At 36.6% G+C, this 21,038-nt stretch overlaps 1 protein-coding gene and 1 long non-coding RNA gene across 16 annotated transcripts in view; both read right to left on the bottom strand.

Moving 5' to 3' along the window:
• Positions 1-21,038, bottom strand: part of LOC309626871 — a 186,394-nt gene that overhangs the window by 74,264 nt on the left and 91,092 nt on the right. The window lies entirely within an intron of this gene.
• Positions 1-21,038, bottom strand: part of RNF111 (ring finger protein 111) — an 87,984-nt gene that overhangs the window by 14,739 nt on the left and 52,207 nt on the right. For 13 of the 15 annotated variants that reach the window (XM_082388043.1, XM_082388044.1, XM_082388052.1 and 10 more), the window contains 4 exons: positions 17,359-17,522; positions 14,277-14,471; positions 6,611-6,930; positions 3,107-3,368 (listed from right to left, as the gene is read on the bottom strand). In XM_082388043.1, coding sequence (XP_082244169.1) covers positions 3,107-3,368; positions 6,611-6,930; positions 14,277-14,471; positions 17,359-17,522 — 941 coding nt within the window. The remainder of the gene's footprint in view (positions 1-3,106; positions 3,369-6,610; positions 6,931-14,276; positions 14,472-17,358; positions 17,523-21,038) is intronic. The other 2 variants (XM_082388046.1, XM_082388050.1) reach the window with 1 other exon arrangement.

Raw genomic sequence — 21,038 nt, 5'->3', positions numbered from 1 at the left:
TATACTTTCATTAGTGCACTTCTCCTCCTGCCCCATGCTACTTTTCCTGTGCTACATTAAGAAGGAAGGGGCATATTTGCCAGGAACTTGCCACGGAAATCAGCCTTTATAAAGATGGTTTCGCCCATTTCTTCATCCTGAAGCTTTATGTTGCAAAGTGACTGTTGAAAAGTCCCTCAGAGGAATATGTATCTCTCTTACTCTAAGAGATGTGCATCTGTTTGAGGTCTAAAAATAAGTTTGTCTCCTCTTTGGATTTTAGTTCTAATTTCATTTTATTTGTAAGGTTTTTCTTGGTAGCCTGGTATGGAGCTACAGCTATTCTCTAGTTTCATTACAGAAAGACTGCCTTCAATTTTTAATTGCTTTGATTCATGCATCAGTGGTGAAAGTCAGGTAACCATGGACTCATTCAGCCATACTTCAAAGGAAACCCTGCTAGTATGTATTGTTATTTAAAGGAAATATTCACTAAATATTCACAATATTTAAAGGAAACTTTCAATAAGCTCAGTGTAAGTTGTGACATATTTTTAAACTGATTTTCTAAAAGTTATATTTTCAAATCAATGCTTTAGTCTAAGAACTCACAAAGCTCACTACTTCTTGGTCATCAAAAAGGAAGTCACTGGGCTTCCCTGGTGGCGCAGTGGTTAGGAATCCGCCTGCCAATGCAGGGAACACGGGTTCGTGTCCCGGTCTGGGAAGATCCCACATGCCGCGGAGCGGCTGGGCCCGTGAGCCACAACTGCTGAGCCTGCGCATCTGGAGCCTGTGCTCCGCAACAAGAGAGGCCGCGACAGTGAGAGGCCCGCGCACCGCGATGAAGAGTGGCCCCCGCTTGCCACAGCTAGAGAAAGCCCTCGCACAGAAACGAAGACCCAACACAGCCAAAAATAAATAAATAAATAAATTTTAAAAAAAAAAAAAAAAAAAAGGAAGTCACTAAGTTTTATCATTGTTAACTATCCTTCCTCAAATTTAGAGCATTTTTCCCAGTTTCATGTCAAGGTTTACTTCTATAATCATTATACAAGAAAAAATATTCACAAATATAACAGAATTTTAAAGTCTTGTTTTGGAATGAATCAGTTTATTTAACTCTTCATTAATCATTTTATTTTTTTCAACCTTACTGACATATAATTAACAAATACAACAATATATTCAAAGTGTATAATACGATAATTTGACACATGTATACCACATGAAATGATTACCACAATCAGTTTAATTAACATATCCATCACCTCACATAGTTGCCAGTTTTTGTGTGTGGTGAAAAATTCAGCCATCATTATAATACACTGTGTATCTAAACAAAACAATTACTAACCACTGTATAAAGGTGACATATTTTGCCTTCCCACAGACCATTTCGCTTCTTCTCTATTTTATGTGTTCTTGCCAGTAAAAACAAACAAACAAAAAAACGTTCTTGATCTTGCTTCTTAAAAGTTCAGCATGTCACTTTAACCCAGCAATCTCACTCCCAGGAAGTTACCCTACAGACAGACTAAAAAACTACAAACAATTTAAATGTCCATCAACAGAGGACTAATTTAATATACAGTGGAATATTACGAGGGTATTAAAAACAATGGGCTAGATTTTTATATGCTAATATGAAAAAAAATCTAAGATGTATTGTTGAATTTTAAAAACATCAAAAATGAAAAAGCAAGAGGCAAATACTATGTTTGATATAATCCCATTTTTTTAAAAAAGGAGAGATATGTCATAATAAGAGATGTCATAATAACGTGTGGAGAAAGAAAATTTCCAAAAGGTTTTATAATAAACTATAAACAGTTGGTACCTCTGAGGTTTTAGCATTAGTGGGAAGAAAGGAGAAGGGCTTTTAACTTCTCATTTTATATCATTCTGCAGCTTGAATTTCTTAGAGTGTACACCAGTTACTTTTATGATAAAAGTAAAACAAGTTTAAGTCTAAAACATTTTTTTATTAGGACATAAAAGGGGAATGGATACACTTATAAATTGCTTCAGTATATTATTTTTAAAGGGGAGGGGGAGAAAACCACACATTTTGAGTTCTCAATAAAAGATTATCAATTAAAGATGAATATCAACAAGTATTACAGAACAGCCTGTACATCGTACCAGTGTCCACACACAAAATTTGCCCACTGGTCAATACTTTGCAAAAACTAACTCGTTTCAAAACCTTTTTTCTACCTTATACTTTAAAGTTGCATTCTTGAAAAGTGATGTATCACCAGATTTCATTGTACAAATTCTGGGTTGACTCCAGCTGTGCCTGCAGGACCCAGATTTTAAAAATTATAGGACTGGAAGAAGAGATCTAAGAAGATATATAACTGAAAATTATCCCTTGCATGTAATCAGAACAAAAGCAAATTTCCTTGCCAACTTTCTGGTTTACCCCTGGCATGAATTTTCAGTGTTTCTTTTAAATCAAAGTATTTAATAAGTTTCCATCTGACTATTAACCTATGATTTAACAGAGCAATAAATATATGTTACACAGCCTAAGGGTATTTCTCATTTCTTATGGTATCTCATAGATTTCAATTTCTTTAGAAAAGCCATGTCTGATTCTACTTTAATTGCTTGAATCAAATGAGTACAGAAACCTTTCTGCAATTGGCAAAGCTTTCTGTCAAGGAATTTTCTCTTGTGCCTCAGTTAAGCTTCAGAATTCTTAATCCAAGTTTACTTTCCTATGTGTAGAAATGACTACTAAACTTTCAAATTTCCTTTTACTACTAAAGGATAAATCTAATTCCTTAAAATTTCCTTTTATAGGAATCTAAGGTGCCATTCAATGTACGAGTTCATAGATATTAATTAAAATGTAAATGTTAGTATGTCAAACAGACAAAATATACTTTTTATTATTTTCCCAGACCTTTTACAACAACATCTGCCCTTTTTGCCTTAGAAGACTGTTTTGGGTATGTGAGGTAAAGGGAGGATGAAATAGGAAAAATACACTCCACTCTTAGGCCAAGGAGGTACTAAAAATTTATAAACTAGTATTGCTGAAAGGTTATTTCATGAGGAGAGGACGATGCTTCATCTATGTGCCTCTAAGCTCTTTGCCTGTTAAATTCATACTTACAAGGAGGCGGCATGTAATGTCGGCAAGATGACAGCGAGGCTTGTGGAGGGGGCTGGGGCTGGGGTTGTGCAACCACGCTGGATCCGTAACCATCTACTGATAATGGCTGGCTGGGGGCGGCAGCAGCAGCAGCCTGGTGGCCAAAGATTGCAGCTCGGGAAGAGGAAACAGGACAGCAGGGGTCAAAGGCAGATGCTCCATGAAAACCACCACTTCCATGACTTCTGATACCACTGCTGCTCAGGTCTACTGGCAATGCCTGCTGTATAAAGAGGAACTATGTTTTATCTTTCTGAAATTTGGTCAAAACATTGTTTCATGTTATATTATAAAAGTACTCCTAATGCAATCTAGAAAAATAGAATCTATGAATTTAAAACTGGTAAAAATTTTGAGTGTGAAGACCTACTGAGCACCAAGAAAATACTGTGTGCATCTTGGACTGTAAAAATTCTAGTGCTCATACACTTAAAATCTATAATCAATTTTAAATAATCAAGCATGAGATCATGCTGTAAGATGAACAAAAGTTAATATATTATTTTAAGATCTGTTTCTCTTCCATTATCTAGATTTTAAGAGAGAAAGAAACTTTTAAATCATACTTCCATATGCTCCTTTACCCCAAAATTCTGATTGGTAATTTAGGACTCCTTTACAAAACATATAATCATACCACTGAAAACATTTAAGGCTCCAGGTAAAAATTTGTTCTGTTTTTAAACTGTACACAGCAAGCATTCAACTGAAACTCTAATAGTGCAAACATTATCCAAGATAACAAAGGCCCTAAGATTATTCAAGCTAAACCATTAGCTAGCTTTTCCTCATAACTCTTTTCGCTTAAAAAAAAAAAAAAAGATTAAACCATGATTACTTTTATTAGGAATATAATTTTAGGGAAGGCCCATTTACCAAGTTGGAAAATCAAAGAGTCTAGATTCCATCTCTACTCAAAAGTAATTAAGTTTTTTCCCCTGAGCACTTTGAAAAGTCCTTAGTAAAACACTTTACCTTCTACTCTAGAGCAGATTACAGAAACAGACTTGCTTCTTTATATTCTTAAGTATTTTAAATACAAGTCTTTGCTTAGTGTTCAGTACAGCTGTAATTTTTAAAATGTGATTAAAGAAAATAAAGATGTTATATATGGAATCACATGCAGGAATTGTTCAACACTGAAAGATGAGGGGCTAGAGGTGAGGAAAGCTAGGGTAATGCATTTATTAGAGGCCCAGGTCACCCAGCCCAGTGAGGAACCATAGTGGTCTTTGTACTTTTTTAAAATTTATTTTGTTTTATTATTATTATTTTTTAGAGACAGAGTTGTCTTTGTACTTTCAATGGCCTCCCAGCTCAGAGGATAACAGAAACATGAGAAACTCTGGATACTAAAAGGGAAGGAGGATGATGGTACAGGAGAAGCTATAGGAAGGTGAAAAGAAAGAGCTACTTTCCTCTTCTATATTATGTGTCTACAATCAATTAAGTAAATGTCTGGGCTCTTTCTTTTGAGTTGGCAAATACAATATATGCTCCCAATTTGAATAAATAAGGTTTAAGAGTAATATTTTAAGATTGTGAATTATTACTTATGGTTCAAATACTTTCCGTATTTTCCTATTTAGGTTAAAATTTGGCAAATGGACTGGAATATCCACATACTATGAAGGTGAGAAAATTTCCTATCTTCTTCTCCAGTCAGTGATTAAGAACACTCCCAGGGAGTGAGTAAAGTAGGGTGAAGGTCCTCCTAGAAGGAACCGAGGGTAAAGTTAAAAGTAGAGAATAAAAATAAAAGGGGAAAAATCAACACAGAGAACCCTCTTCCTCACAATTCCAACAGTTCATTCAATTATTATTCTAGAAGGAAAAGGGAGGGTAAGCAAAATGGCACAGAAATGGCAAATATTACTTTACACATCTCATAAGTAGTTCATAGCACTAATTAAACTATTCTCTCAAAAGAGAAAGCTACATCCAAAGGAGTAGTAGAGTACAGAGTCAAGTGACTGCTGCAACTTCTCTCGTCAAGCCTAATCCTCCCCAATCTTTCTCTGCCTATCTATAGTCTGACACTCAATCATAAGACATCCACACAATTATAAATCCTCAGATCAGTCTGCCTCTCCTCAACTTCCTGCTGTGTCCACACAAGTCTCAAACGGAGACTATACGAGGCTACCTCATGAGCATGTGGCTAATTTCAGAGTCCTACAAATAGCTACATCAATCTCAAACCGTTCATATTTCCAAAACCGCATTCTCTGTTTACCTTCATACCCATTATAACCACTGAATGCCTGATCCTGCTGATTCTTCTCAAGTTTTGTGTACAGTCCAAATACCTCTACTTAGAGATAGGTGAGTAGGCTACATCTATATTTTACACAAAAGAGATTCTTCCTCTAATTAACTCACTCAGGTTGCTTCCTCATTCCCAAGAGGTAGAACAGGTCTAGACAACCCATAGATGTTAATACTTAGAACTGTTATCAGAACCAAAACATCATCTAAAATCTCTTTAATAATATTTCCTACTAAACCCTTTCAAATTTCCTTTTGGTATCAGCAGCTAGTTTTTTCTTCTTAAGGGAACACCCCACTTTCTTAATTACTTTTAATTTGTCAGAACCAGAAGAGATAACCAGCAAAAATTTAAAAGATGAAGCAAGTACTTTAGGAAAGGTCAGAGGGTACAGTAAAGCAGCTGCTCTGAACTTCTTCTTGACTTTTTTCTAGCACATTTTTTAGCACGTGTCACTTACAGTTTTAAATTACATCTTTTGCTTTTTAAAGTATGCACCACCAAGGTTTACGTCACAATTATACACAGAGATGACGGAGCAAAAGTTAAAATAGCACATAACACCTCACTTTATTTACTCCATGTGATCACCAATATTAATTTAATATTATTTGACATATCAAGCACTCACTAATAATATCAACTAATTTACTTAATTCGCAAAAAATTTCTTATAATTTTTGCTGACATTTCAATTTCCCACAAACTAAAAACCTCATCTGCTCCTAAGAAACTATGTCACAGGTTTTCATCTGAGACGGCTGTTTATTTCTAGATGAGTGGAGATTATAGGGAGGCTGCAGAATAGGAGGTAGGGTAGAGGAGAAAAAAACTGGGAGAATTCCCGAATTTCTCATGAATTAGGTTGACACTGCAGTTTCAACACTTTGTTTGAAATAAAATCCTAAAGATTTAGATCCTACTACATTTAACTAAAAACACCTAAAAACATTCCAGAATAAAAATTAGTATCACGTCCAATTATCTACATCCCTGGCCCCCTCAGTTAGTTGCAATAATTAACATGAGAAAATCCTAAATACTTAATTTAAAAAAATCACACATCATTGAACTCTTGCAGGGGCAACAAGAATGACTTATTTAGCATATAAACTTTATCATTAGGTTTTTTTTTTTTTCTCCTGAAGGAACCACAATTTTAAAAAATCAAGATGAACTCATCAAATTCCACATACCTGGTCATGGTAGCTGGTACCAGAACTACTATTTGCTCCACAAGGTGCTTGTACTTGTGGAGGTCTTTCCACAGGGCAAGTGGGATCACCAAAGGAGGGAGACACTGGGACAGCTGGGTGGGGAGTATGATGGTGGTGGTGATGATGCTGAAAATGGTGGCCATGCTGCTGAAAGCAACTTGTGTGTGGATGTCCTAACGCATGGTGACTCTGCGACGACCCTCCACATGGCGAGTGCTGGGGACAGCAGGAAGGTAACCTTGGCATCGCAGGAGGGCCAGTTTCCGTTATAGCACTAGATGCAGTTCTCCTTGAGTCATCTTGAAACGAAAAAATGCATAGAACCAAATGATCAAATATCACTGTGTAAAAGAAAGTGTATATTTTATATATGTGTATAAATAAGTAAATAATTAAGAAGTGATTACTGAATTCAAATATCTGTAAATAATAATGTGATACAGTCACATTCTTAACACGCATATCCTGTAATTTCAGGCAGTGATCTTCACTGGGATTTTCAGGCAAGCTTTAGGAGGCTTATATTTACCATGATGTTTAAATATGGCAATAGATCACCTTCTCCTAGGTCACTATAAATTATTAGTTTTAAATTGTATTTTAAAAACTCTAAAATATCATGGGAGTCTTTCCATTATATGCAACAAAGCTAAGGTTCTCCTGAGCTCCATGAGCCTCTAATACTATAAATCATTCCTATATAATGAAGACTACTATGTACTTCTTAAAATCTTATCTTCTTAAGACGTAACTACACGGGCTTCCCTGGTGGCACAGTGGTTAAGAATCCGCTTGCCAATGTAGGGGACATGTGTTCGAGCCCTGGTCTGGGAAGATCCCACATGCTGCAGAGCAACTAAGCCCATGAGCCACAACTACTGAGCCTGCGCTCTAGAGCCTGCGAGCCACAACTACTGAGCCCGCGTGCCACAACTACTGAGCCCGTGTGCCACAACTACTGAAGCCCCTGCGCCTAGAGCCCATGCTCCGCAACAAGAGAAGCCACCGCACTGAGAAGCCCGCGCACCGCAACGAAGAGTAGCCCCCGCTCGCCGCCACTAGAGAAAGCCCACGCGCAGCAACGAAGACCCAATGCAGCCAAAAATAAATAAATAAATAAATTTATTTATTTTTTAAAAAAAAGACATAACCACCCAACTCAGAGCATATCTGTCTAAGTCTCACTAACTTCCAATGTCTTTTCCCTTCCTCTGGTCTCTGAACTCAGACCCAATAGAACAAAAGAAATAAGACTCTACTATGTCGAAAATTAAAAGTCTCTTATAATGATCTAGTGACTCAAGGTTGAACAGTGGGAAAAAACATGGAGTCAGATGGGCCTGAGTTCTAATTCTGAGCCTGTCTAATCTGGAGCAATGTGACCTTAGGAAAGTTATTTAACCTCTTTCTCACCTATTAAATGTAGCAATAATTGCCTTGCATGGCTGTTGTTAGAAAAGATAATAATCTTCTAGGTATGAAATATCTGAGTCCTGATTATGCTCTGTCACATGCCCAGTTATTTTGAAGGTATGTTCTTCCATGCCAAAAGAACAGCTGAAAGTGTCCCCAGAAGGTTTATCCTAGTGTTTCAAACTCCTCTAAAAAAAAAAGCACCCTTTCCTCAAACTACATATTATGTGGAAATTAGATAAAACAGATAAAAATGGAGATAATTTTTTTTACTTAAAAATAAAAATTAGAAGAGTGGAAAACCCAAATCCCTGTCCTTCCCTTCCCCCACCCCCCGTGACTCATGAGGCATCACCTCAGAATCCTTAGGATTCTGGAGTACCACTGTTCTAGCCTTTTTTCTAGAGTAACCAATACCAGGGATACCCTGCTCCTATTTGGCTCACAGTACATAGCTATTCTCTTCTGGGCCAATGTACCAAAATTAGGAATCTTCTGGTTCTTTACAAATAATACAAAAATCCAACTGAAACTGGCTTAAACAATAAAGGGAATTTATAGACTCACATAAATGAATCTGGGTGGGGATGCTTCAGGCTCTGATTGATGGGTTTGACTGCAGTACACCTCCCTGTAATTCTCCTGGGTCTGCCCTCCCATACATGTCCTATCCTGCTTTTGCTGATTCTCTTCTGGGCAAAGTCTGTGATCTAAACCCTGTTAGGCAGTATTTCTAAATCTGTGTATGTTGGTTCCCCCGACCCCAAGTTCCTACTCTGGCCTACTTGGGCTAATTTCCTGAACCCTTTTGTAAAGGTTCTTAACCTCAGAACTAGAATTCAGGAGTCTGTAAACTTGGATGGAAAAAAATTACAAATTCTTACTAATCTCTAATAGCCTCCTGGAATTAGCACTACCTTGTTATCATCAGTTGAGAGGTTAAATATTACAAATAATTTGTATCAAAAAACAATGAAAGTCAACAAGCTGTTCACTTTTAAAACATAAGTGACAGCAGATTCAAAGTCAGTTCTATAATTAAATCACTTTCATTCATTTGCATTCCAAATTTCTTGAGTAACCTGGACAGAGTCACAACTGGCATACCTGGAACTGACCATGATCAACAGCCTATCTTCGCCATGCTGAATCAAACATTAAGTAGCTATTTCCCAAAGGCTGTAAGATTTACAGCAATATCATTATTACAGGAACTTTACTTCCTACAACATTTTCAGGGTTGTATCTCAGCCCCCACGTCAAAATGTTACACAAGTAAATGTCATTTATTGTGTGTTAACGTCAGAAAAGAAAATCCAAAACCTTTGGGACACTAAATCCATTCAGTGGATGGACTAAATGACCTTCATGATTCCTTCCAACTATGACATATTAATTTTACAAACCCAGTTATTTGAGGATTGTGTGTAACTCTAAGATTCAGGAGATGAGTCTGTAACCAGAGCAAGAGATCTAGGGACTGCTAGGGCCATGACTGAAGTGACAGATATGACACTTAACCTGTTCGGAAATGATTTGCCCTCTTGGTCTTCAATTATTTCAAATACAAAACTCAGAGTGAGTGAAGAGGAAGCACAATGACTTTAATATCCTTAAGGCTGAACACATATTTAAGGGGTTATATGATTAGCAGTATGGCCCCCAAAAGAGGACTGATCTTATAGCTCTACTTCTTATGGTACAGTTTTGGCTTCCAATTAAATTAATATTTATTTTCCTACAGTCCAGAAGCTCTCTGTTGCTCAAACAAGGTAGCAATCCAAAGTAAAGACAACTGAATCTCCTCTTGTTCAAGAGTTACTGACCAAAGAAAATTGCCACAGAGTAGAGGCGAAATACAAAGACATCTGATTGAGTAAATAAAACACTGCCTTTTTTTATTAAAATTAGGCCGCTGAGTGGCCACTAAAAATAGATAATCACAAATCTACACCAGAAGAATTAACTCCACAGCCCAGTGACACCAAGCTGGTTAAAATACTTTTATTGTAATTCTAGGAGGATTACGGAGATGTACTCATGCATTTATTCATTTATTTGGCAAGTCTTATACATAATAATGGCATGGTTAAGGATCTACAAAGGTACTGAAAAATGAAAGTCCTGGCCTTTAAAATAACGAATGGATATTGTCTGCCTTTGTTGTTTTATCTCTAGAAACTAGAAACATGCCTGCACAATGTAGGTGGTTCAATAAGCACTTGCTAAATTTAAGCTAACCTAACAAGGGAAAAGAGGCATGCCTGCATTGTTGCAGCTTAGTGCTGAAAAAGAGAAAGACTTGATCTTTGGTCCTCAAGGAGCTCATCATCAAGTACAGAGAAAATTTAAAACAGAAATCAACCAGTATTATAACAGAAGCATTAGGTTCTAGGTACAGTATAGAGCAACACTGCCCCCCAGGGAATATCTGGCAACACCTGGGGATACTTTCGGTGTCACAACTGGAGGGGAGGTAGTGCTACTGGTTATTTAGTAGGGAGAAGCCAAGAATGCTGCTATGGCTACCGGGGGGGAAGGGGGGTGGGATGAATTGGGAGATTGGGATTGACATATATACACTACTGTGTATAAAAGAGATAACTAATGAGAACCTACTGTACAGCACAAGGAATTCTACTCAATGCTCTGTGGTGACCTAAATGGGAAGGAAATCCAAAAAAAGAGGGGATATACGTATACGTATAGCTGATTCACTTTGCTGTACAGCAGAAACTAACACAACATTAAAGCAACTATACTCTAATAAAAATTAAAAATATAATAATAATGCTGCTAATATCCTACAATGCACAGGAAAACCGCCCCCCCCCCACACACACACAAGAACTGTCCAGCCCAAAGACAATAGTGCCAAGGTTGAGAAATCCTGGCATAAAGAAAGAGCACAGGATCCAACTCAGACTTTGTAGGTTTGAATTCTTGCTCCACTATCATATAACCTTAGACAAGTTACTTTACCTGTAAAATGAAAAGAACAATAGAATCTGCCTCATAGGTTATTACAAAAATCAGAGTTAATATAAATAAATTATTGACCAATATTATGAGTTCAACAGATGTTAGCTATTCTTATCCACTACAATTGTTAGCACTGTTTATGTTGTGCTCCCGGTGTCTAGAACAGTGCCTGATACATAGTATGCAATCAACAAATACTTGCTGAATAAATGAATATATAAGATATCATATATGCATAAAGCTAAGAACATTGAGAAGTCAGATGATAAGCTGATTGGGGCATGTTGAGTTTGAGGTGACTGCAGAATGGTCCAGAAGAGAGGCGGTTGGATACGAAAACAAGGAGAGTGTTCTGGAAGCACAATACGGTGAGTCATCGGCATACTGGTGGTAGGTGAAAACACCTACAGTTATGAGATGGACGAGTGAAAGAAGGGATGAAAATAGAGTCCTGGGAGAAAATAAGATGAGAAGAAAATTATTGCCAGATTTTTAAACATCATGTTTGTTTGTTCTGAAAGGAGTCAGAGTTAAAGTTAAATGAAGGAGTTTAAGGTGAAGAAGATCCACTTAGGTGTACATAGACTTAACACAAATGTACACATGTGTGTACGAAGGGAACGGAACCAACAAAGATGCTGAAGACACAGGGAAGATAACTGATAAAGCAAGGTCAAGGACACAAGAAAGGACAGGAGGTGGAGCATAGATAAAGAGACTGGAAACTATAAGAAGGAGTTAAGAGACCAGGAGTTAGAGGAGATATGGATAGGTATAAGTACACAAAAGTTTTTATTAAAGGGGCTGGAAGTTACAAGTATTCATGCTTGAGAACCTTCATTTATTTTTTTTATCCCCCCTACCCCCGGAAATGAGAGTCTTAAGAAGAATAAGAGAATTTTGGAATAGACACTGAGGGGAAGGAAAGGGAACCGATTGAGATATATCACACTATGACAACTTATTAACAAAAGCCCAAGATTAGATACCATAAAGTCATGAGGCACCAATCTGCATGGTTCTATGATTTTTACAAGTCCCATTTAGGAACCTGGATAAGAGAGAAGCTACATGGCTCAAGTGATTCAAGGTTGGAAATATACAAGAAGGTGCAAAGTAAGGACAGGATGTGAAGAAAACAGGTGAATGATGTTCTACAGTCTTGGAAGGTAATAAAGCCAGCAGAATTGAATGCCCCTAATGTAATCTGAATATCTGTATGTGCTTCTATCAGATTCATACAGAGGAACAATTTGGCCTGGAACAAGGTTCTCCTAGTCTAGAGAAATACAACATGAGCAAGTCTATCCCAAGGGTGGTCATTAAAAGACAGAGTAATATCATGAGAAGGCCATTCAGGCAATGAAGTTACTACCTAATAGATAAAATGTGAATCCTAACTAAACAAGGGTGTTAAAAAATAAGTACATAAATAAAAGCTTTGAGACTGTCTTGAAATAAAGTTGGGACTGTTTCACATAACATCTAGATAAGCATAGGGTACATAAGCTACCAGGAAAGACAGTGCACTCAATAAACGAAATAAAAGCCCATTTCACTTCTGCCTACATTTTTTTTTTTCAAAGACACACCTGAGAAATCTCCTTGTTTCCTCAAGCTTTGCCTCAAGTTTCCAGGGAAGGGAGATCTAAACCAGACACAAGCAGTTTTCCAATCTGCTCACGGTAAGTTACAGGGATATTATAAGAATTAAATATATTATTAAAAGCAAAAAAAAGATAGAAAATATATGGTGGTTTCATTATTAATGGTGATATAGTCAATCTACAAGCTATAGGGTCTGTGATGTCTCTGTTACTAAACAGCAAGTTCCTATCTCTGTGCCGTCATTCAAGAGCAAAAAAAGACTATTTTAAGACCCAGTTAATCTGAGATAAGAGTTAAAACTATAAAACTCTTAAAAGAAAACAGAAGAGTAAATCTTTGAGACCTTTGGTTAGGCAATGGTTTCTTAGATATGACACCAAAAGAGTAAACAACAACACAAAATATTGGGAAAATGACATCATCAAACTTTTTAAAACTCCCATTCCTATTTTCAATTCTTTTGGATACGGATCTAGGCGTGGACTTGTGGGTCATATGCTGCTAACTCTGTGTTTCACTTTTTGAGGAACTGTCAAAGTGTTTTCTACAGTGGCTGCATCATTTTACATTCCCACCAGATATTAATAAAGGTTCCAGGGGCTTCCTTGGTGGCGCAGTGGTTAAGAATCCGCCTGCCAATGCGGGGGACATGGGTTTGAGCCCTGGTCCAGGAAGATCCCACATGCTGCGGAGCAACTAAGCCCGTGCACCACAACTACTGAGCCTGTGCTCTAGAGCCCGCAAGCCACAACTACTGAAGCCCGCGCACCTAGAGCCCGTGCTCTGCAACAAGAGAAACCACCGCACTGAGAAGCCCGTGCACCGCAACGAAGAGAAGCCCCTGCTCGCCGCAACTAGAGAAAGCCCAAAGCTTGCAGCAATGAAGACCCAACACAGCCAAAAATAAATAAAACAAAATAAATAAATGTATAAAAAGAAAAGAAAATAAAGGTTCCAATTTCTCTATATCCTTGTTAACCCTGCTTATCTTCTGATTTCCTGTTCTTTGTTTTTGTTTTGTTTAATTATAGATATCCTGGTGGGAGTAAAGTGGAATTTCATTCTGGTTTTGATTTGCTTTTCCCTAATAACTAATAATGTTTTCATGTGCTTCTTGGTCATTAGTACAAATGACCTTCTTCTCTGGAAAAATGCCTATGTAAATTCTTTGCCCATTTTAAAACTGGGTTGCTTTTCTTTTTATTATTGAGTTGTGCAAGTTCTTTATATATTCTGGATACTAGAGCCTTATCAAATATCTGATTTTCAAATATTTTTCTCCCATTCTGTAGGCTATCTTTTCACTTTCTTAAAATTTCCTTTGATGTACAAAAATTTTAAATTTGATGAAGTCCTGTTTATCTCTATTTTTCTTTTGTTGCTTGTATTTTTGGTGTCAGCCATTCAATTCTCCCCCATCTCTTTCAGTTGAGCTATAATACTTCAGTAACATATAGCACACAGACTCAAATATGAAGTCATAGTCTAATTCTAATAGAGACCACTTTGTTCACATATGATACTTATTCTAAGAATACACTCTTGCTAACACAGCTAAAATCTTAAAAACAACAATCCTTTTTCTAACAAAGAGTCCCTTCCCTGCTCTTCTTTTTTTTTTTCTTTTTCTTTTTTTACATACCTCCTGTAGAAGTACCAGTCATACTATTGCTTGCAAGCATAGGTGAAGTCTCTGACACTGCGGAGGGTTGGCTACTAGTGACAGCTGAAGCAGTATCAGAGGGCTGCTCAGAGGTAGATGGATTTGAATTGTTAATGGAAGCGCTTGTGGTTTGTGATTCCATTCTCGTGGAAGTGGTTGGTACTACAGTAGGTTCTACAAAATACAAAATGTTTATTTAGCATTTCAAAACAAATTAGGTAATGGGTTATATTTTAATAAAAGCTAACATTTTTATGATAATTATTAAAACAAGATATGAACCCTCTAATAAGTACAATATACAGTAAAAAAAAAGTTTTCATAAAGTTAAACTGCAACATTAAAATGACATGTTACTGCATTTTTAAAAACCCAACACATATATGTATATTCCAATAATTCAAAGGACTAACATAGTTTTTTTGGGTAATGACCATGTAAGTCTTCTGATCACAAAGAAAAGAGGCAAAGTAAAAGTCCCTCTGCTATGTTTATACACATTGTCACAGGCTGTTAGAACAGTATACAAATTGTACTTTCTCTGGTTACATTATGGATTCTAGAGTCACACAGCTTGGATAGCAATTCTGATTTCATCACTGACAGTATGATCTAGGATAAATTACTTAACCACTCTCTATTTCCTCACCTGTAGAACTAGGAAAGTACAGAATTTTCTTCACAGAACTGTTGTTAGGATGAACAGAGATCACACATATAAAGCATTTTATATGATGCTTTACAAGCAGTAGTCATTCAATAAACATTAGCTATGATTTTTAATAACCGTTTTAATTTCTTTCTTACATGCCTTTTTGTACGTTTTTCCCCCAAATTTTTTTGCCAATATTAATGTTCATCAGTGCTTTCTAATAAAAATTAAAGTTTTTGTAGTAGAAATTAAAAGAAATTTCAGGCAGACCTTAACTTATGAATGAGTTATACTTTAGACCCTAATTGTTAAATGACTGTTTAAAAATTAAGAATAATGGGAATAATAATTACATACTACTACTACTACTACTAATAATAATAATTACATAGTCACAATAATTAGACCTGAATTATCACTCTTTAAATGTGATAATACATGTGATAAAACAATGAGAGGACAACTATTCTATACAATGAAGTGAGGTACGCTGATTCCTGAAACACAAATAGTACCTGTTAGTCTATATGGGACCCTGTACTTCAGATGCTTAAAGAAATGTATTTGCCTAAACATAAAAGGGGGAGGGAGGAACCTCTGTTGATTTGCAAAGAGTTTATCTCAGTTTCTCAATCTTAGCAGTATTGACAGTGGCTGAATAATTCTTTGTTGGAGATGGGAGGGGAGGAGGGTGGACTGTCCTTTGCACTGTAGGATGTTTAGCAGCATCCCTGGCCTCTACCCATTAGATGGTAATAGCACTCTCCCCCAACTGTGAGAACCAAAAGTGTCTGTAGATATTGCCAAATGTCTCTAGGGGCACAAAATGGCCAGTAGGTAAGAACCACTGGTCTAACTGATAAACTTAAGCTTTGGACTTATTTTTAATAAGATAGAAGCCTTCCACTAAAAGAAACCAGTAGGGAGAAGGGGGCATCTCCTGATCACTGGAATACTTTTAACCTAAAAGTAAAAGTATTCTGTTTGAACTAAATTCTAGTGGGTTAAAAGGCTACTCTGTCACATTTTGTTACTTTACTGGATGGCAGGTGTCACATGGGAAAACACACAAAAAGTTTCCAAAAGAGCCATCAATATTTAACTGAGTAATCTTTAATTAATCCCTATTGTATTAACCACTGCCTTACAGATAATTTATGGTGCTTCAAAATAAAAACCAAGACATTGTTAAATGAAATGTAGACAATGGGAATAAATAACCTCTTAATAAACATCTTAATTCCAAAGTACTGCTACTCTGAAAGTTATGATCATCCAAACTGCAAACAGCAGATATAAGAGATGATTGCACAAGGCCCCTAACTCTTCCTACCTAGCGAATGTACCCTTTTTCCAATTTATAGCTAACTGCCAAAATTAACAAATTCATATATGGCTTACTGTCTCCTTAAGGAAATTATGACTGACCATTTCCTTCTAAGATGTAACTATTACTATCTGAAGACAATTCTCAATATGAGGGAAAATTCACATACGTATTCATATATTCATACTTGCTACCACTTTCCCTAACCTCTGTTTTCCAACTCTAGCTTTATGTCCTCAGTTACTTGGGTGCAGCTGTAAGCCAAAACAAAACACTAAAGCTGAGCAGCACATAAGGTAACCATATTATTACACTGAAGGATAACACAACTTTTAAAAGCAAACTGAACATTTCAAATAACCAGTATTAACCATTTAAACTCAGTTAGGGGCTTCCCTGGTGGCGCAGTGGTTGAGAATCTGCCTGCCAATGCAGGGGACACGGGTTCGAGCCCTGGTCTGGGAAGATCCCACATGCTGCGGAGCAACTGGGCCCGTGAGCCACAATTACTGAGCCTGCGCGTCTGGAGCCTGTGCTCCGCAACAAGAGAAGCTGCGATAGTGAGAGGCCCGCGCACCGCAATGAAGAGTGGCCCCCACTTGCCCCAACTAGAGAAAGCCCTTGCACAGAAACGAAGACCCAACACAGCCAAAAATAAATAAATAAAAATAAAAAAAATAAAAAATAAAAAAATAAACTCAGTTATATTGCTTTTCTGTTCTGTATTTTTAAAGTGTTGTTTCTATTTTTCATAGCAAAGTTAAAGTATGATAACAATATTATAAATGAAAGTATCAATAACACATAAGTCTGAGGATAGATCAAACCACCTCTTGTAAAAATAATTTTTTTCTAAGAAAATAACTACCAAGCAATGAAGTAATAATCAGAAAGAATTTTTAGACACAACTTACAAACTGAGGTTATTATATTAATTGAAAAATAACATTAGGATACCTGGCAACTTCCCTGTAATTTAATATATATTACCATTAAGCAGCAATAGAAGTTTCTAGCATATTAAGATACTTCATTTTACCAAATCTTCTTCATAATTCTACACTGCTAGTACTCCAACTTACCATCTTCATCAACAGTAAGGTCCACAACTTCTGCTGCATTCTGCCTCAAGGGCTGTATAACAGTAGAAATCCTACTGCGGTTCCGTGGTTCCTGTGGCCGACTTGTATGAGAACTTGAACCTTGGCTCCAGTGAGATCTATTGTGTCCAAGGGTTGAACGAGACCTTAAATAACAAAATTTTTAGTTACCTAAGAAATCATAAGCCTTTCTTACAGACTAAGTTGTGAAATTCTTCATTCAAGAATTCTCCAGAGGGGCTTCCCTGGTGGCGCAGTGGTTGAGAATCTGCCTGCCAATGCAGGGGACAAGGGTTCAAGCCCTGGTATGGGAAGATCCCACATGCTGAAGAGCAACTAAGCCCGTGCACCACAATTACTGAGCCTCGGCTCTAGAGCCCGTGAGCCACAACTACTGAAGCCCACGCACCACAACTACTGAAGCCCACGCACCACAACTACTGAAGCCTGCATGCCTAGAGCCTATGCTCCACAACAAGAGAAGCCACCGCAATGAGAAGCCCGCACACCGCAATGAGTAGCCCCCGCTCGCCACAACTAGAGAAAGCCCGTGTACAGCAACGAAGACCCAACGCAGCCAAAAATAAATAAATAAAATAAATTTTTTTAAAAAAAGAATTCTCCAGAGAAATAATCATAATAGAATTTAAAATTCTGACTAGCATAATGCCTAGCACTCAATAAACATCTGCTGAATTAAATGTTCAACAAATGTTCACCAATCAACTGACCTCAGAAAATGAAAAATGATGTTAGACCAATCAATGGTGTAAAATACAGGATTCTGTTTCAAGAATGCTGCTCCCTTTTCAATGTTTACTTTGAATATTCACCTGGGTTATAATCAATTACTTACGTTTTATGTTAATACCTAAAATTATTCACCATAGGTATAGTAACAAAAATATCAACACCCTAAACATTTAACATTCACATGATCTTCTATGTTTAGTTTAGATTGGCTCTGCAAAGCATGGCTTTGGGAGTCCCAAACCAAGCTAAGTTTCTGGGACTGTCTAAAAGAGATTCAAAGCACCGGAGAGAGTTCTTGCCATCAGGAGAGGTACGGACAGTTGTAGCTAGTTTACTTTAAGAAACATCATCGTTTGAGCTGCTTTAGGCTTTAAAGGCATATAATCGCAAACCCTCAACACTGAATGCTTTTATCATCTTTTAATTATGTGTACTGTACTAAATTACTTACAGCATATATTTTATTTAAAAAAATTCTTAAAGGATTCACTGTAATGATCCGGACTAAGGGTACAGAGGGATAGTATGTAGAATATGCAGTCCTCAGGCTTCAAGGAGAAAAACATAAATATGCTTTAGAAAGATGGGGCTTACGAAGTTGGTTTTTTCTCCTGCCCAAACTGAATGTAAAACTGCCTATAAGCTTATTGTCACTATGTATGGAAAGAGTGAGCCAGATCCACTAACATGCAGTCATCGTATAAGCTTGACCACTCAGAAAAGAACTCCGAAGTTCAAACTGAGCTTTGGCCTCAGCAACTATAGAGCCTAAAAGTTTAGAAAGAAGTTCAAATTCTAAAATTAAGTTTTCAAGTAACAGGAGTACAGAGGTTAAATCCTGAAACAGAGTTTAAAAAAAAAGACCGTGTATTCCAGCAAGAATTGTATAGATTAAGGCATGAAGGTAAACAAATATTTCAAGCTGAAATGGTTTTAGATAAGGAGAATGATCACCATTTAAAATTCTTGAGAAACCAAGAGTCTTTGATGAGAGACTGAGTAGTCTATTTCTCAGAAGCTGTTAACAGCTGCAGAAACGTCCACGTCCACTATACAGCACTTCTATGAAAACTTCACAGGGTGTCCTAACTCCAAATATAATGCTGAGTAAAGTACCAGCAAAAAACTTGATGTATGATGAACAGTTTCACAGAGGCCTTAGTCGCCCCTATAATTAGTGGCTACTGTCAAATCCTGACACAAAGGGATCTGAAACACAGATGCATTCTCTCTTAAACAGGAAGGGCCAAGAGCCAGCTAAAGTGACAAAGTTACTATCAAGATGAAAAAAAAATTAATTACAGGGGACTGAGTGAACTGATGAGGATGATTATAATTTTTGTGACTTTCTGTTTGAATAAAAAAAAAAATCCCACAAGGACTCAGAGGCAAAAAATATACAAATCAATTTTCACAGCAAAGTAAAGGAGCTGTTACAGTGGAGGATTACTGGACTGAATGTCAATATTATGACAGTATGAGTGTATTTCGTGTTTGGTAATTGCAATAGTTGTTGCTTTTGTTGTGGTCATTCATTTACAATGCTTGGTGTCAGTTTATTTATCTCTTGTAAAAATAAAATACAGTGTGTGTGTGTGTGTGTGTGGGGAAAAAAAAAAAAGAAAAAAAAATAGATGTACGGGGTAGATGTAGATATAAATGTAAATATAGAAATGCATATAGCTCTAGAATGTATATATGTATGTATGTATGTATACATATCTATATCTATAGATGTATAAAAAATAAAAAAATTAAAAAAAATAAAGTGACAATGTTAATATTCTAGGTAACCATAAGGAAAATAAATATGGCTAATGAGCACTGTGTGTCTTTTTCAAGAGCACTGTCTATCACTATGTAAATGCATCTGCTTGAACATTTAAGTGTCTACATGAAAAGAAAGCTCTCCAGTTCCACGAAAAAACAGGTCTTTAGTTTCAACAATTGTTATAGCTCATAAAAAGGGAGTCAGTGTTGTACCAACCACTATGGACAGTCACAGAATAACTGTGGCACATACTGTGGAGTATCAATTTTCCTCGGAGTCTGGGAAAATCATTTAAAACTTAAACAGGGATATATTATAGAGTGCTCTCTTCCATGCCATTAGAAGTAGTACTCCAATGGGAAAGTGGCAAGTAAAGAAGCACATTCTAGGTATGATTGTAACATGCTTCCAAAATAACAACGCTTTTTTTAAAGATCAGTAACAAATTAAAATACAATAAGCAAATGCATTTCTAAATTCATTCCAACACAAAAATTAAGACTCATCCACAGTTTGGTATATCAAACGAAAGAGAGGAGTACTTCACTGCTTCCTTTACCAGTATTTGTAATCATCTAAAGCACAAAATGAATTGTGTTAGGGTCTCTCTCTCTCTTTTTTTTTTTTCCGTCAAGGTGATTCTCAAAAGGGCAATGTCATTTCCAGTTATTTATCAAAACAAATGAGGATATCTCATTCATTTTTTACTACAGGGCTTATATAAAATTACTGAGTGAAGGACAAAAAAATCCAAAAACTATGTTTTATACTAAGTTGTCCTAACATAATAGCATAAACATCACTGGTATTAATGAGATACCAATATCATTCCCAATACTTATGTACTATTCACATCTAAATTTCAGAGGAGTTTGTGAACTCTCTGAATCATAAAACAAATTCAATTTTATAAAACACCAAGTAAAACTGATGTTTATCTAGAGCAATGACTCAACACTCACTGTATACTTGGGGTGCTAAAAAAAATACTGATTCCTAAGATTCTGGTTCAGCTGGTCTGGGCTATGATCCAGGCAACAATATATATTTTATCATCTTCCCAGATGAATCTAACGCAGTCTGGTTTGACAACCACTAATCTGGTTGGTATACACACACTAAAACTAGGTAAAGAAAA

This window comes from Balaenoptera borealis (assembly GCF_965194805.1).
Source record: "Balaenoptera borealis genome assembly, chromosome: 3".
Taxonomy (NCBI): Eukaryota; Metazoa; Chordata; class Mammalia; order Artiodactyla; family Balaenopteridae; genus Balaenoptera; species Balaenoptera borealis.
This window is presented reverse-complemented; position numbering and strand designations above follow the sequence as displayed.